Below are 15,204 nucleotides of genomic sequence, written 5' to 3' on the forward strand. Positions count from 1 at the left end.
GCCAGACCAAGAGCCACCTGCCCCACAGCGAGTCCCCTGCCTCTGGCAAAGGGTCCGAATACCTGGAGGTTCAGCTGAACCAGGTCAGCCTCCCTCTTGGCCAAAGCTGTTTCTAAGATGCTGTTGTGTTCCCGCAGAGCCGCATTCGACTGCCCCAGGCCTGTAAGCTTCCCTCGTTCATGCTCTAACTCAAGGGCCAACTTCTTATTCAGCTCCTCAAGGCGCTTTATCTTCCTCCTAAAGCCTCTGGATTCTTGAAGCTAAAACAGATCGAAGTCACTGTGAAGTTACGTAATTACCCGTTCTGGCTAACAGAGCTAAGCTCCCCCACACCAGAAACACAACTGTGCCAAAAAGCTCCCACAGACCACCCCAGGACTGCAGCAGATGCACGCACCCCAGCTCCCAGCCCCTCAGCCTTCTCCGAGGGAGACTGGGACCCCGTGGAGAGCCCTTGGTGACATCACCAACTGCCACGTGTAGCATCCCCTGAAGCCACAGCCTCTCTGGCCCAAGAGTTAGGTGAAGTACTTTTAAAGAATAGGTTTTCTCATCATTTGCAACCAGAGTATTCTTACCCGGGGCATCTTAACCCTAACGCTCTGACAACCACTCTGGAGGGGTGCTCGAGAGAGCGTGTGAGGAGCCTCGCAGTAAGGGGGGCTGGTGAGAGGGACCCAGACAAGTGGTGAGACGGCACACAGAAGCACAGTGTGGATGCAAGCCACAGGATAGGTTCTGCCCCTGCAGGACCCTCTCTCTGCACCACAGCTGCACGGGGATGGCGAGGCCCGTCCAGCTATGTGAGGACGAAGCTCGGCCTACCTCGTCCTCCAGCTCCAGCACCTTCTCCCGGTGCTCCTCCAGCTCCTGGGTGGTCAGTGCAATAATCTCCTGGAGCTCCTTCTCCAGCATCGTCTTGTTGTGACCGACAGCCTGCAGCTCTGCCTCCAGAGCCTGGATTCTCTCCTAACAGCCAGGACGGGAAGGTGGGGTTGGTCATGGGTTCCAATGCGGCACGTGACAGGTGCTCACCTCCCTCCCTGCAGGGCGGCATCGCACCCACGGCGTCAGCCTGCTGACCACGCTCAACTGCGGCTGAGGGTCTTACCGTACTCCCCTCCCCCGACGGGACCTGGCTAACCCACCACAGTGTGCACAGGCTACGTTAACGACTCACAAAGTAACTCTTCCAGTTAAGTGAGCCGAAAATACAGAAAACCTCTGACTTACAAATAAGAATGATAAATTACTCTCTGCAGCAAGCAGACCGCACCAGGCTCGGCGGAACGAACACCACGCGTGTGCGCTCACGCTCACGCTCGCTGCCGCGGTGCGGCCACTATTAGGATCACTGCGTGTTTCTTCACTTGGCCATTCTAACCAAGGAGGTCCTACTGTTTACTCCGTCTGGGCCTCGCTGTCCTGAGGAGCAAGAAGGTGAGGAACCTGCCCGAGGCCCCAGGATTTTGCCTCTGAGGCTGCTGTACAGCAGGGGGAGAGCAGGCTCCCGGGGGACGTGTACAGTCCGTCCCTGACACCGTGGAGGCCAAAGGGCCAAGAAACAAGCAGAGAAATATTTTTCGGTTGAAGGGAAATTGCAACTTCATAAATTTTCCCCCTCCCACTATTTTATAAAGTAATCAGGTAAAGAAGTATTAAATTTACCTGATTTGGCAAGAAAACAACGTGCTATGATGGCTTCCCACTCATAAATTCTTACATGGAGAGAAGATCAAGATAAGCTTCATTTAGTAAGAAACACAATGGCTACATATAAATGAAACGTTGGATAGGATTAAACAAAAAGCAAATTAATGGAGTTAGGTAGAACGTGACGCTGGCCAAAGCCGGGAGGTTGTGAGGCACCGAGGACACGGGGACGCTTGGGGAGCTCTGACAGCCTTCATCAAAGGAATAAAAACGCCCTGCGAGCCCAGAGTCCCCGCCCTGCTGGCCCCATCCTCCATCCTCTTCCAGGAGGACATCCGCCCATTTATCCTAAAAAATAATCCAGAGCAAAAGGATTTGCCTCATGATGTAACGGCAGGAAGAGCAGAGCCCGTGCCCCTCACCATGCACAGGGTCCCTCTTCTTTCTAGTCTGAGTGTTTACAGCCCCTCCCGTCCCACTTTGGCCCATACTGACCTCCTTCCCCAGCTGACTGCCATCAGCACAGCCATCTGCAACCACCCCCGACATGGACAGTGGGTGCTGCCCCCTCCACTGGCCCCTGGCCCACCCTGCCGGCTCACGGCTTTCCCTCCTGAGTGACCACATGCTGTCAGCGGCCTGTCCCGCTGGCTGCTCTGCAGCCTTCGTGTGGTCCTGTCGTCTCTCAGCTACTGCAGGAGAGCCCACGTGGTCTCCCCGACACAGCCTCGCCTGGCCTCAACTGTGCTCGACCACTGCCCATCAATGTCCCAGCACAGAAGAGTGAGGTCTCACGCTGCCCGGGCCGTCAGTCAGCCCTCCATCCCACACCAGCCCCAGCACACACCCCTGACCCCGGCCCACCTGCACGCACCCCTACCCCTGCAGCAGGACCTGCCCCCAGCCCACCATGCCCCCTAGACAGCACGAGTCTTCCTGCACGCCCTGCACAGCAGCACCCCCTGCTGAGACGCACCCCACGCACTCTAACGCCTCCTGTTTACTCAAGACCACTTCAAAGAGCTTCCCTGGACTCTCCAAATACTCACCCCCCCCCACCCTGCCAACCCCCGACACGGGCACTCAGGCTGCTCACAGTGCTTCCCGCACTCAGGAAACCCCTCCCCAGGCACCGAGGGGCGGGGGGAGAAGGACAGGAGCGGGCAGGGAGGCTGGGGAAGGCGACGGCGTGCCCTATGCAGGTGTGCAAGGGCTCATCGAGAGAATGTTCACATCGCTAGCACACAGTACTTGACAGAAACGCTGCCTACACGCCAATTCTGCCGCAGGTCTCCAGAGAGTGAATGTTTGTAACACATCGAGTCCCCAATACTGAGTCTGCACAACTGGCAGCCTGGCCAGGAGCAGACAGGTTACCCACGTGCAGAGGGAGGTCGCTGCCTCCGCCGGCCACCTGGGCTCTCATCTGGCTCAGCTCTGCCTCTGCCGACTCCTTGGCGGCGAGGGCCTCCTGCAGGCGGCGGCTAAGGATGCCCACCGCGTTCTCATAGGCCTTGTGCTTGGTCTTCATCTCCTTCTGAGCGCTGCTCAGGTCTGAGCCCAGCCGCTTCATCCTCTGCTTCTGCTCTGTGATAGCCCTGGGGTGTGGCGGGCAGGACAGAGAAGTGGGCTGAACTCACTTCCACAGGACGCCCTGGCAGCAGCACCAAGGACAGGCTCGTCCATGCCCGTCCGTGCCCACCCCAGCCCCACCCCGGCTAGCTGCCGCTCCTCCCAGATCCATCCCCCAGACAGGGTCGGTGTCGGCAGCCCCACAGAGCCCAGCCCTGCACCTACACCTGCCCTGCTCCCCTCTCAGAGCCGCTGAAATGATCTCGTGAAAAACGGAGGACACTGCTGTCCTTCCGAACAACACTTCCAGTGCTCTTCCTGAATGGCAGTAATAATCTCAACAACGCAGCTCACAAGTAACCTCCAGCTGACAAGTAACGCAGCGCAGGACACGAGACGCCATGGGCTTCAGGCTACCTGGTGTGCACACGCACAGCAAGACGGATACACACGGGCGTCGGCCCTGCCAGGGGGACCAGGAAGGGAAGGCGCTGCCACATGCACCTGGCGTGGAGCACACACACGGAAGGAATGCCTATTCACCGCAGGCAGCCCCCAAACCAGGATGGGGTCCACTCTCCAGCCTTCACTGTGGAATCTGACTTTCCTGGCTGCCTACGTGTAGAGCCTGTGCTCCCTCTCCTCGGCAAGGGCTCCCGACAGTGTGTTTGGGCTTCCCTGGCCCTCAGCTGCTGCGTGTCCCCAACAGAGCTCAAGGCCGCCCGCACACGCCTCGGAGCCACTTACTTGGTGGCTTCTTGCTGCAGCTCTTCAATTTGCTTCTTGAGCACCTCATTGGCCTCTGTAAGAGCCACCATCTGCTCTTTATCGAACTGCAAAGACTTCAGAAGAAGGGAAGAAAAGACAAAGTGAGGAGAGCAAAGCCCACCCTCTGCAGCCTGCTTCTCAGGACCAGGCTCTTCGTGGCTCAATGGTGCTGGTTCAGGGTCACCTTCAAGGACAAGGGCTCTGAGGAGGACCCTGACACAGGTCTGCTCTTTGTGTAAGTGATCACTTTAGAACAGTCCAGATGCCTGGAGGGAACACCCAGGTCAGCCTCTGCTTATGGCTCTGCCGACAGTCCCCAAGGGAACCCCGAGCCCCCAGGAGGCCCCTCTCAGCACCTGCTGGGGTGAACTACCAATGGCTGAGGGCCTCCAGCCCCATGCTGCCTCCAATAAGGAACCTGTCGGTCTGCCTGTCCTTCCAGGACAGGAGCTGCAGGAGGGACTTGTTCCAGGCTGTTCTGCCCTCCACCCCGAGCACGTCTGGCCGAACCTCAAAGTCAAACACATCCCAGACCTGCAAGTGCGTCTCCATCTCGTTGCGCTCCCTCTGCACCGACTGGAGGTGCCCTTCGAGGTCGGCCATCTGTTGACGGACATGGGACACTTCCTTCTGCAAGCGCACGTGTTCCACCTCCACAGACTTCTTCTCCCCTTGAAGTTTAATTAACTCTTGCCTCAACTCCTTCAGCTCTGAGTCAAGCCTCTTCTTCGTGGCCTTCAGCTCACCGATGAGCTGGTCTTTGGAGGTGGCGTCCCGCCGGTAGGCCTCCACCATCACCTGCCCAACAAGACAGAAGCTGCAGGCAGCACGAGCTGCAGCCTCCTTCAACCAAAGTGCTCGCCACGGACCCATGACATAACGTGTTTTGGACTACAGGTAACACATTTCACCAACTCCAGGACACCGTCCACTAAGGCCCAGTGTCACCTGGCGGCCTCACCTTCCCTGGGGCCCAGGCAAGTGCTCTCCCCTCAGCCGCACCACCAGGCTTCTGCTGCCTGCCCCCTGGCTTGCATCCCAGCAACAAAAGCCAGAACCGCTTCTAACTCTCCCTCGGGCCGGCCTTCCTCAAAACCCTAGTGCTGGCCACGCTTTGCATTCATGCCTCCAAGACCAACACCAGCTTCGCTCACATTACACGTGAGCAACCACCCTTTGCATGAGCCAAGACTTATTTCAATGCTACATCAGGGTGTAATTTTTCAAAGACACGTTAACAGAAAAGTCAGTCTGTGTCACAGCCCGGCATAGCTCTCTGACATGACAAAAGGCCAAGATCCACATCACAGATGCCAACCCTACTCTGAAACTGCATCCTGACTCGGGACCTTAAAGCAGGAGGGGTGAGAGCGCAGCTAGAGATCAATGCCTTAAAAACAAAAACCGAGGGAGTCTAAACGTTGCTTTTCTCTTGACCAGTTTTGCTCTAGAAGAATTATTAAAACACATGGGATTTTTTTCATACATTTGCTGTGCATAAAGAAAACCAACAACGCGTTTTTACCTTTTGTTGAAGAAACTGCTCCTTTACTTTCTGTGTCTGCTTCTTCAGGGTGGCGGCCTCCTGCTGCAGGTGCTCCACCTGCAAAGGACACGCGCAGACGCTACTGAGGCCGCTCTGCCCCCAGGGAGACAAGGAGGCCAGCCACCATTCCCACCTCCCTCCGCAGGGTCATCGCCTCAGCCCACAGTGTAGCCACCAGACACTGCACGATGACACAGGCAAGACTCCAGCGTGAGAGAGTACCCCAACCCCCACATCTCCACATTTTTCAGGGGCCAGCTGGCGTCCCTCTTACGGAGCCAACAGTAAGATCGAATTCAACCTCATCCAGAAGGTCCCCACAACCCCCCTAAACTGTGCCGAGGCTTTGCGACTTGCCTTCATGTCCTGTCTGGGAAGTGACGGGGCCCAGGGCAGTGTATGCAGAGGAAACCCAGACCCCTGCACTTGACTTCCCAGAGGGAAACCCACCACCGGTTTCCTCGTCCTTGATGCTCAGGGAAGGCAATCTAAAGGCAAATTGTTCCCTGACGTGAACTCCACTGCCTGCACACCCTGCACCTTCCTCGTCCTGTGTTTATTAACGTTTGCCTACATCAGGTCACGTCACGCTGTCAGTGTAACAGCTCCCAGGAGTGGTGTGCTAGCTCATGTCCATACATGCCTGGACCCTCCGGTGTCCCCTGCCTTCACCCACAGACACACGACCATCCTGCCACATGTCCAGCGGGCCCCACTGTGGGCATGCAGCAGGGAAAAACCAAAAGTTCCATGCAACTTTTCCCACATCTGAGCTCCACATCATCTGTGGACAGAAACTGGGGTTTCTTAGATTTCTTTCTCTCTTTCTTTTCTTTCTTTTAAAGATTAATTAAGACTTTATTTGAGAAAGGGAGAGAGAGCACGCTCGTGCACTTCAGCAGGCGTGGGGCGGGGGGGGGACAAGAAGAGGGAGGGAGACAAGCAGACTCTATGCTAAGTGTGGAGCTCGACGTGGGGCTCAAACCCATGACCCTGAGATCATGATCCGAGCTGAAGTCAAGAGTCAGACACTTAACTGACTGAGCCACCCAGGTGCCCCTTGGTAGACTCCTTTCAACGCGCCAAACATGACTCAGTTTCCCAGCCTTCAGCACCTACATACCCAGCAGCCAGCACGAAGCACAAGGCTTGCTGGTGTGCGCCCCCCCCATCCGAGCCCTGGGCCCTGCCCTAGAAGCATTCTTCCACGTTTACAAAGAAGGTGCTTAAACAAAGGAGCCAAGAGCCAGCGTTGGTCCTTACACGTGTGATTTCCACTCATCACAGAATGGCAGCAAAGGGCATTACCTGGCTGGACTTGACGGCTAACTCTTGCCTCAGCTGCTCTAAAACCTGTGATGTCCGTTCGGTGCCCTCTTCCAAGCGCTTGGCTCCTCTGTCCAGTTCCTCCCTGCCACTCCTGGCCGCCTGCAGAGCCACCTCCAAGACAATCTTCTCATTCTGCAGGAAGCGGATGGTGTCGTCCCTGGAGGCGGCCTCTCCCTGCAGCTCCTCCAGCCTGGCCTGCAGCTCGTCGAAGCGCATCTGCAGGTCGCCGAGGGACTGCTCCCGGGCTTGCAACGTCTCCTGCGTCGAGGTCAGCTGCCTCAGCAGATCAAGGTGCTCCTGCTGTAACACCTCGAGCTGCTGGTCTCGCTGTTGCAAAGTCAAATTCACCTGGAAAACAGGAACTAGATTCACTGTGAGTGTCCTGGAATGAAAGCACGGCCCTGCTCCAAGAGCGTGTACAGGGTTTAGATCATCTGGACGCTTTGGGGTCAGTGTGCCATATGGAAAGTTCTGGTGTGGAAGAATACCAGCAGAAGTCAACACCCAGCCAGGCCCGCAACAGCAGCCCAACTGATGATATGACAGCGTAACGAATGCGACGGACACCCCAGCACAAACGTGCACAGTGAGGCCGGCGGGCGAGGCCACGGCCGGTGCTTGCCTGCTCCAACCGCTGTTCCAGGGATGCAGCCGAGGCCGCCACCTTCTGCAGCTGCTCCTTCTCATCTTCGAACTCCTCCAGCCTCCGCTGCAGGTCCTCCTCCACCATTGTCTTTGCCTCTTGAATCTGCACAAACGCAGCTTCCTGGTCCCACATGTCGGCCTGAGCACAGAAAACAGTGTTTTTTTTAACAAGCAGGATAACCTGATGCCACTGCAGACTGAGTGGGAAAACCTCATCCACATCACTGTGCTGTCCTCGCCCCACATACAGAGGAGCCAAGGGCCACAGGGGCCCAAGGCTGGTGATCTCCTGCTGCCCAAAAGACAGGCCCCTCCACCTATTCCTCTGCCCACGGTTCCCGCGGCTGACCCTCAGGCGGGGCTAAGGGGAGAAGCAAGCAGACCACCAGCTGTAAGAAATGGGAGAAAGTGATGAGTGACCCCTCCCTGGCTGCCTCTAACGTGAGGACAGGCTGCAGTGTGTCCCTGCGTTGGGGATGTGATACTGGGAACATTCTTGTTCAGTTGGTAAAACCAGAGCAGGGCTGTCCGACAAATACCGCATTCCTTACGGTGTGATTATGTAGATAAGATCCAACACCTAGGTGTGCTTCTCAGGAAAAATCATCAGTGTATAACTTAAAGTTTTTTCAGTTCTTTGGTACTGAGCCCCTGAAGCAGATGTCTGCCGTGCCATGATGCTCTTCTGTCACCCTCGTCACCCGTGAGGACATGGGTGTGTGCAGAGAAGTGGGAGGCTGGGGAGCGGCCACAGTCCCAGGACGCCGACTTCCCACATTCTCAGCACACAACTGCCAGGCCACGTGCTGCCCAGATGTTGTGCGCTGTTCCTTCTCCATCCCCAACAAGCCTGCTGAGTATGAGTGGTCACCCTCATTTTATAACACAAAGGAACAAGGCTCAGAGAGGGTAAGAAATCACCCGGGGTCTCACAGCTAAGGAGACTAGCTGAAAGTTACTGAGCCCCACTACCCTGGAAACCTGCAGAGGCAGCTGGTCATATCCTAATTCAGGCCTTAAACGGGACACCAGCTGAGAGCTCAGAGGCTTCCAGAGACCCAACATGCTGAACGGCTTCCTCCACCTACTATGCCAGCATCTGCCCCACCGCTGGCCGAGTGCAGGGGCCCAGGCCCACGCACATCAGTGGAAGACAAGTTAGCACCAACAGCTCAGATTAGAGAGACACATGAGCTTCCAGTGAAGGTCAGGGTCGGAATCCCCAACCTTAAATCACTGCTGCTTGTCCAAAAGATCATTTTAAAAGACACTCGAATGCTTGCATATATAACGTTAATGTTTACATACACGTCTGTAAACTTTAACCTTGACCAGTGTCAAAACAAAGCCCCAACCCCAGACGACCACCAGCATGCTGCGGTCCCAGGATGGCAAGCCCTCACCTCGATGCCCTGGAGCTGGACAGCAATGCGCTCCTTCTCCTTGATGGATCTGTGCTGGGTTTCCGTCAGCTGGTGGGACAGGGACACGTTCTCAAGTTTTAGGTGCTCCAGGAGGCCTGCCTGGGTCATCTGTCCAACCTGAAGAGAAAAATTCCACAAGGTAGAAAGATTTCACACGCAAGTGCAGACCGGCATATCCCTGAGGCCGTGACGGTGAGGGTCCCTACCCAGCGATGGCCCCCAGGGGTAGCTGCTCCCCAAGACCCCCCCACGAAGGGCTTACTGCCTACCCTCCTGTCACCCACCGACACTTGGGCCATCTGGGTTGCTTGTGCCTAAGAGGGGCAGGCTGGCAGCCCAGATGTCAGTGGTCAATCCCCCCAAGGCTATGCACTTTGTAGCAAGCAAGACCTAACCAAAGTTCCCAAAGAAGATATATTTGTGAGCCCAAAGGTGAGGGGACTTATCTGGTCGCAGGGAGAGCAGGGACTGGAATCTGCACAAAAAATGACCTGACCAACTATGCCCAGGGGCGCCTGAGTGGCTCAGTGACTTAAGCATCTGCCTTCAGCTCAGGTCGTGGTCCTGGGGTCCTGGGATTGAACCCCGCAACGGGCTCCCTGCACAGTGGGGAGTCTCCTTCTCCCTCTGCCTCTGCTGCTCCCCCTGCTTGTGCTCTCGCTCTCTCTCTCTCAATAAATAAATAAAATCTTTAAAAAAACAACAACAAAAAGCCTATGACCAGACACATCTCACGCCCTGACCTCTCAGTGCCTGTCTGAGATATTTGCCAGGCTGACCTTGGCCATTCCCAGGAAACAGTCCAGCCCGGGGTCAGATAGTCAGGCCTCCTCTGACCCACCGCCTCTCACACAGAAGCTGCCCAGCACAGCATGTCACCCCAAGATGGGGCTCAGGCCAGAGAAGCCTGCGGGTACACGGATCTGTGACTGGATCTCCCTGCACATTACTTCCAGATCTAATGTGGACACTTCTTGACTTGTGATGCCAGATGTGACCAGAAGTTGTGAATTTTGGGGTCTAAATGGAAGCTACCCAGAGCACGAGGAGGCGCCATTTGCTGGAATTGTGTTCTAAGGCAATGAAAGAAAAAAAGACCACCTTGCTCTGTCCTGCCGCCTCAACGTCCCTGGCAACATTTCTGTGTTACCAGGGAAAGAGGGAGGAAATGTCTTCACCCTAATCAGGAATGCTGACCCTGGGTTCTGGAGGTATCTGAGAAAAGCAGTAATGGCTCTCAGACTCTACTGCCCGGGGCCCTCCCTCCACTTCTGTCTTATGTCAAGACACGTAAATGTAGCTTCTTTAAATATTTTATGCCTCATATAAATATACTGTCGCTTCAAGCTTGCATTAACTTGTACAGTGATTTCCAAGTATATTTTAAGTAGAATAAATGCTTACCCACATGGTCCTTTGGCTTAAAACATATGTAACACAAATATAAGAATATTTCTATTTCATGTATTTGTAGACTTGAGGTTTTTTTTGTGTTTTTTTAAGGAGCATTTGGTGAAGTTAGTATTTTACATCTACTTAAATAAAGTTTTAATTAATCTGTAATATTTTATCTGGACGAAGGAAAAAAGGGAGAGAGAACAAAACCTATAGCTGAATTCAAAAAGAAGACAGAGGCTGACCGAGGCACCATTTGGCATCCTCACGATCTAATCAGTCCAAAGCACCAAGATGTGGAGCAAAGTGCATTTCAGGCACTTGCCTACGATCCTGAGCGCCTCTGGAGCACAACAGGCCCAGAGGGAGAGGCCTCAGGGAAAAGCACAGGGCAAAGTATTACTCCATGGGCCTGGACGGTCACACGCTCCCCCGCTCCTTGTGAAGCGTCGGAGGCGGACATGCCTACACCCCCAACAAAATGGAGAGAAACAAGAGTGTTCATGGGGAAAGACCTGGTGCCCAAGTCGCTGCACCAAAGTGAAGCTCCAACCAGAGGGTGACACAGGCTGAGCTCTGCGCGTGTCAGAAACGACCCAGGAGGGCAGTGACCAGGGCACGGGAGCTGGTATGAGAGTGCTGAGACCCAGGCAGACACACGGCTGAGAGCTGGATTTAAACCACGGGAGGCAACCCCCCCCCCCGGGGGGACTCGTCACAGCTGTGGGCACAGGAGGGGATTTCAGAATTGAAAATGTGCAAGCAGAAGCTGCAAGGCTCCTGGTGTCAGAAGGTCGTGGAGGGTGCAGACTACATGCCATTTTTAAAAAATGTATCCATAAAATCTAAAAACAGAGAAACTTTTTAATTTAGGAGAAAGGCACCTGTTCCCCACGGGACACGTCAGGGGCCATACCTGGATGTGGGCCATCTCGCCCTGCAGTCTGACCCGGGCCTCCTGGGCCAGGGCGAGCTGCTGCTGGTACCACTGGCGCACATGCTGCAGAGATGAGATCTCGGCCTGGGACGCCTTCAGCTTGCTGCTCAGGGTGGCTCGCTCCAGCTGCACCTGCTGGAGCTGGTTCTGCAGGGCCGTCATCTGTTGTCGCAAGTCATGCACTGAAAGCAAGCAAGCAGAGCAGCTCAGAGCACCTGCTGCATACAGGAGAGCCTGCAGCTCTGCACGGACACGCCAAGCAGAGCCAGGCTCTCGGCAGAGAGCGAGACACACAGCCAACTCTCATTCACACTGCAATTGCGGGTGCTGAACCACAGCTCCCCGGGGGGAAAGAGCGGATCTACGGATCAATACACAATCTTGTTTGATGTCTGTGTGAAGCACCTTATTTAGTCTATAGTGCTGCTTCATCAACACTGAACTCACAGCCAACAGCACGATAACTCATGCCTCAACAAAGCTCACCTAACACACATATTCTCTCCATAAAACACATCACAGACTTCTTGTGCTAAGAGCACATGACCGTGTTTGAAGTTCCTTTTAAATAGTAAAACCACCCTAAAAAGCATAAAGATGCAAAGGAGGTGACGCTCAACCGTAAGAGGGCACCTGCTCAGCTGGGAGTGAGCGTGCTGGGCAACACCCCGCTTGCACAGAACGCTCCTGCCCACAAGTGACCGAGCTCAGTACTGCCTTGGGGTTACAGACAAATTTGAGTGAGCCGGGGAATTCACAATTAGGGATCCACGGATACTGAGGGTCAACTGTGTGCCCACAAAGCCACTGTGGGTGCTATAGATCTGGTCTTCGAATGGCCTGATGGTACCTGTGTCGATACACAGAATGGTACTGTGCTGCTTCCTTCACTAAAACCCACTGGGGGACTGATCTAGTCAACTCTTAACACTGATGAGGGCAGAGGGGGAGGAAAGGAGGAGACAGGAAGTCACCACAACTAAGCACGCTACAAACAAAACTGGTCAAATACTCTAAAACTAAAATTATACCCAACATTTAAGAAAACACTTACCATTTTAAAGTCCATTTCCAAAACTTAAAAAACAAACAAAAATGATAGTGTAAGAGGATCCACGATCCCTTATCAGAAATTCGTGGAGCCAGGTGTACTTCAGAGATTAGGGTGGTGGCGCTTTAGAAAGGCCATCCCAGTCCAGAACACAGCAGACACGCCCTCGGCTCCCCGTAGGGGCACTCATACCATGTGAGTCCCAGTCAGCTCTGCTGTCCAACGAGCTCTGGTCAGGTCAGGCCTTGCAAGCCAGACTTAAACATTATTTTGGTGCTTGGAACTTTTTGGATTTTGTAATTTTCTAAAGGGACCGACACCATGAAATGCTCAAAGACTGAAAACAGTCTATAGTTGTGCTTCTCAGCTAATACTTTCTTCTTTCTAGAACCAGGATAAAGTCTCTGCGACAGTACTTTGTCACTTCTTCTTTTATGTCATCACATCTGAAACCAATCTCACAGCCTTATGCGGTCCTGCACAGCAGCCCCCTACGCCACCCCCACTGCTATGCGAGAGGAACCTCACCCACCCAGACTGCACTGGATGATCTAAGACCCGGGCCCACCTTCGATCTCCCAGCGCCACTCCCCCGCCCGCCCTCCTCCTGTCAGCCAGCACAGAGATGTTGTGAGCAGGCAGGTGGCTGTCTGGGCACCTGGTGGGGTGTGCGGTACACGTCCCAGGATGAGAAGACAGCGTGAGGGAAGGGCCACAACGGGTTCTCTGTGCACAGCCTGCCACCAAGTTCCCCTGACACCACTATTTCATTTGTCTCTCATTCCATAGGTGATGCCCACAGGGATCCAGCTACGGCAAAAACTGAACTTATGGTACAAAATTAAAGGTTTACTAATCCACCACAGCAGTGTTGCTTTTAAATATTTTAAATAGAGGACGCCTGGGTGGCTCAGTTGGTTAAGCGTCTACCTTCAGCTTAGGTCATGATCTCAGGGTCCTGGGATGGGCCCCGCATCGGGCTCCCTGCTCAGTGGGGAGCCTGCTTCTCCCTCTGCCTGCTGCTCCCCTGCTAGTGCACACATGTTCTCTCTCTCTCTCTCTCTCAAATAAATAAATAAATACATCTTTGAAAATAAATAATAAGTATTTTAAGCAGAACTGCAATTCTGAGGAATAAGCAGGGAGCTCTAGCCCCTTGAATGACAACGAACTTTGAAGGCAAAGTGGAAACACTACTACCAACTACCAAGTCCGTTTCTAAGACCTAAGCCATGCCCCTTTGCTACATGTGCAAAAATGTACAGAATTCCATGCACTCAACCAAGAACGATCCTTACTTTAGAGAAGTGGACAGCTTGTATATAAACTAGCAGGGACTACAACGTCTCCAGCATATGGATACAACAGGTCAGTCCCTAGAGCAGACGCGGTGGGCGCCCCCCATCAGGCCACGGCTTGCTGCACTCCTCCGCAAGGACTCAGGAACAGAGCGCTCACCTGTGCTGTCCCTACTGAGGATGCTGCCCTGCATCTCTTCTACTTTGGCCATGAGTCTCTGGTACTGCTCCTCCGCCACCTGCAGGTCGCTGTTGGACGACGCCAGGCTGGCGTTCTTGGCTTCCAGCATGTTCTGCAGGTCAGTCATTGCTCGCTCCAGGTCCCAGCAGGACTGCTTCAAGGTGTCCACCTCCGAGCTGAGCGAGTCCTGCTTCTGCTGGCTGCTGTGGCTGTGCTCCACCTGCGCCTGCAGCCTTGTGCTCAGAGCCGCCAGCTGTGCCTGCAGCTCTGCCTTCTCTTTAAGTGCCTGGAAAGACCCCCGATCAGAAACGGACTTTCAGAAAATGAGCCACTTCCACCCTGTGCATTAAGAGGGCCACCAAAATGAACAAGCGAGACAGAGGGGAGAGCACCATGTTTCCCATGCTTCCAGCTGCTCTAACATGATGGCTCTCCCAAAAGAAGGGAGGTTCTCCAAAGAGGCCACAGAGGCAGGAGGGGCGACCACGGAGTCTGTTCACTCTCTGCACAGCAGCACCTGAGCTGTGCAAGCAGCTGCTCACCAGCAAGGATGCTGGAAAACACGTTTGTGCAAAACACAAGTGCACCGGCGTGCACGCACACACACAAAGAAAGACTCCCAGGAGTGCTGAGGGAACCCACAACACCAAGCGCTGCTAGATTCAGATCTGGGGGCACGCCTGCAGGGAAAGACCACCTCCTACTACACGAGAAGGGCTCTGAGGGTCTCCGGCCAGGGCCACGGGGCACAGAGCACACAAGGCACCACAGGGACGCTGTCTGTAGGATAAAGCAGGAGGTGAGAGGGAAGGTGGGGCCTTGACAAGCCCCAGGCCCCAGGGCAGCAGAACATCCAAGAGACAACAGGGGAAGGGCACGAGCCCCATCTGCCATCAGCATCTCCCACCTACCCGAACGTGAGTCTATCGGGGGTGTGGCCGGGAATTCCAAAACGCAAAGTGGGGCAGACAAATGCACACCAACACACACGAGAAGAAAACCAGCATCAGCACGACAAACATCAAATTCAACAAACGGAAGAACAAATAACCCCCAAGATCGAGTTAACTGAGCAAATAAGCGAGACTTTGCAGAACTTGGATTTTTACAGAAGCCAGAAAGGATCACACCCATCACAATTCACACAATGCAAGAGCAAATCAGTATCCCAGGAGGAAAAGGAGGGACAGTAAAACAGAAGCAAACAAAGGTTCCGACATCGTTCTCGGGGCTGAAGGTGCGGATGAAGCAAAAATGCGTCTGATGAGGTGACATTCCAAAGAGGGACACACAGCAGAAGTCATGTGCCACCAAAATTCACCTTCATTCCCAGCGACCACCTCCTCAGTCGACACAGGTCTATGTGCACAGAGGGGTCGGTCTGTGTCCCAGGACCACGTCACGC

The 15,204-nt window shown here is 54.4% G+C and overlaps 1 protein-coding gene across 3 annotated transcripts in view; it reads right to left on the reverse strand.

Annotated features, from left to right (window-relative positions):
- Positions 1 to 15,204, reverse strand: part of GOLGA3 (golgin A3) — a 42,561-nt gene that overhangs the window by 9,548 nt on the left and 17,809 nt on the right. For all 3 annotated transcript variants that reach the window (XM_045815653.2, XM_045815651.2, XM_045815652.2), the window contains exons 7-17: positions 13,779 to 14,085; positions 11,249 to 11,451; positions 8,917 to 9,054; positions 7,491 to 7,652; positions 6,848 to 7,216; positions 5,519 to 5,596; positions 4,528 to 4,791; positions 3,973 to 4,067; positions 3,035 to 3,251; positions 826 to 969; positions 63 to 260 (exon numbers count right to left, since the gene is read on the reverse strand). In XM_045815653.2, coding sequence (XP_045671609.1) covers positions 63 to 260; positions 826 to 969; positions 3,035 to 3,251; positions 3,973 to 4,067; positions 4,528 to 4,791; positions 5,519 to 5,596; positions 6,848 to 7,216; positions 7,491 to 7,652; positions 8,917 to 9,054; positions 11,249 to 11,451; positions 13,779 to 14,085 — 2,175 coding nt within the window. The remainder of the gene's footprint in view (positions 1 to 62; positions 261 to 825; positions 970 to 3,034; positions 3,252 to 3,972; positions 4,068 to 4,527; positions 4,792 to 5,518; positions 5,597 to 6,847; positions 7,217 to 7,490; positions 7,653 to 8,916; positions 9,055 to 11,248; positions 11,452 to 13,778; positions 14,086 to 15,204) is intronic.

This window comes from Ursus americanus, chromosome 30 (genome assembly GCF_024610735.1).
Source record: "Ursus americanus isolate L20-20 chromosome 30, mUrsAme1.1.p, whole genome shotgun sequence".
NCBI classification, from domain to species: domain Eukaryota; kingdom Metazoa; phylum Chordata; class Mammalia; order Carnivora; family Ursidae; genus Ursus; species Ursus americanus.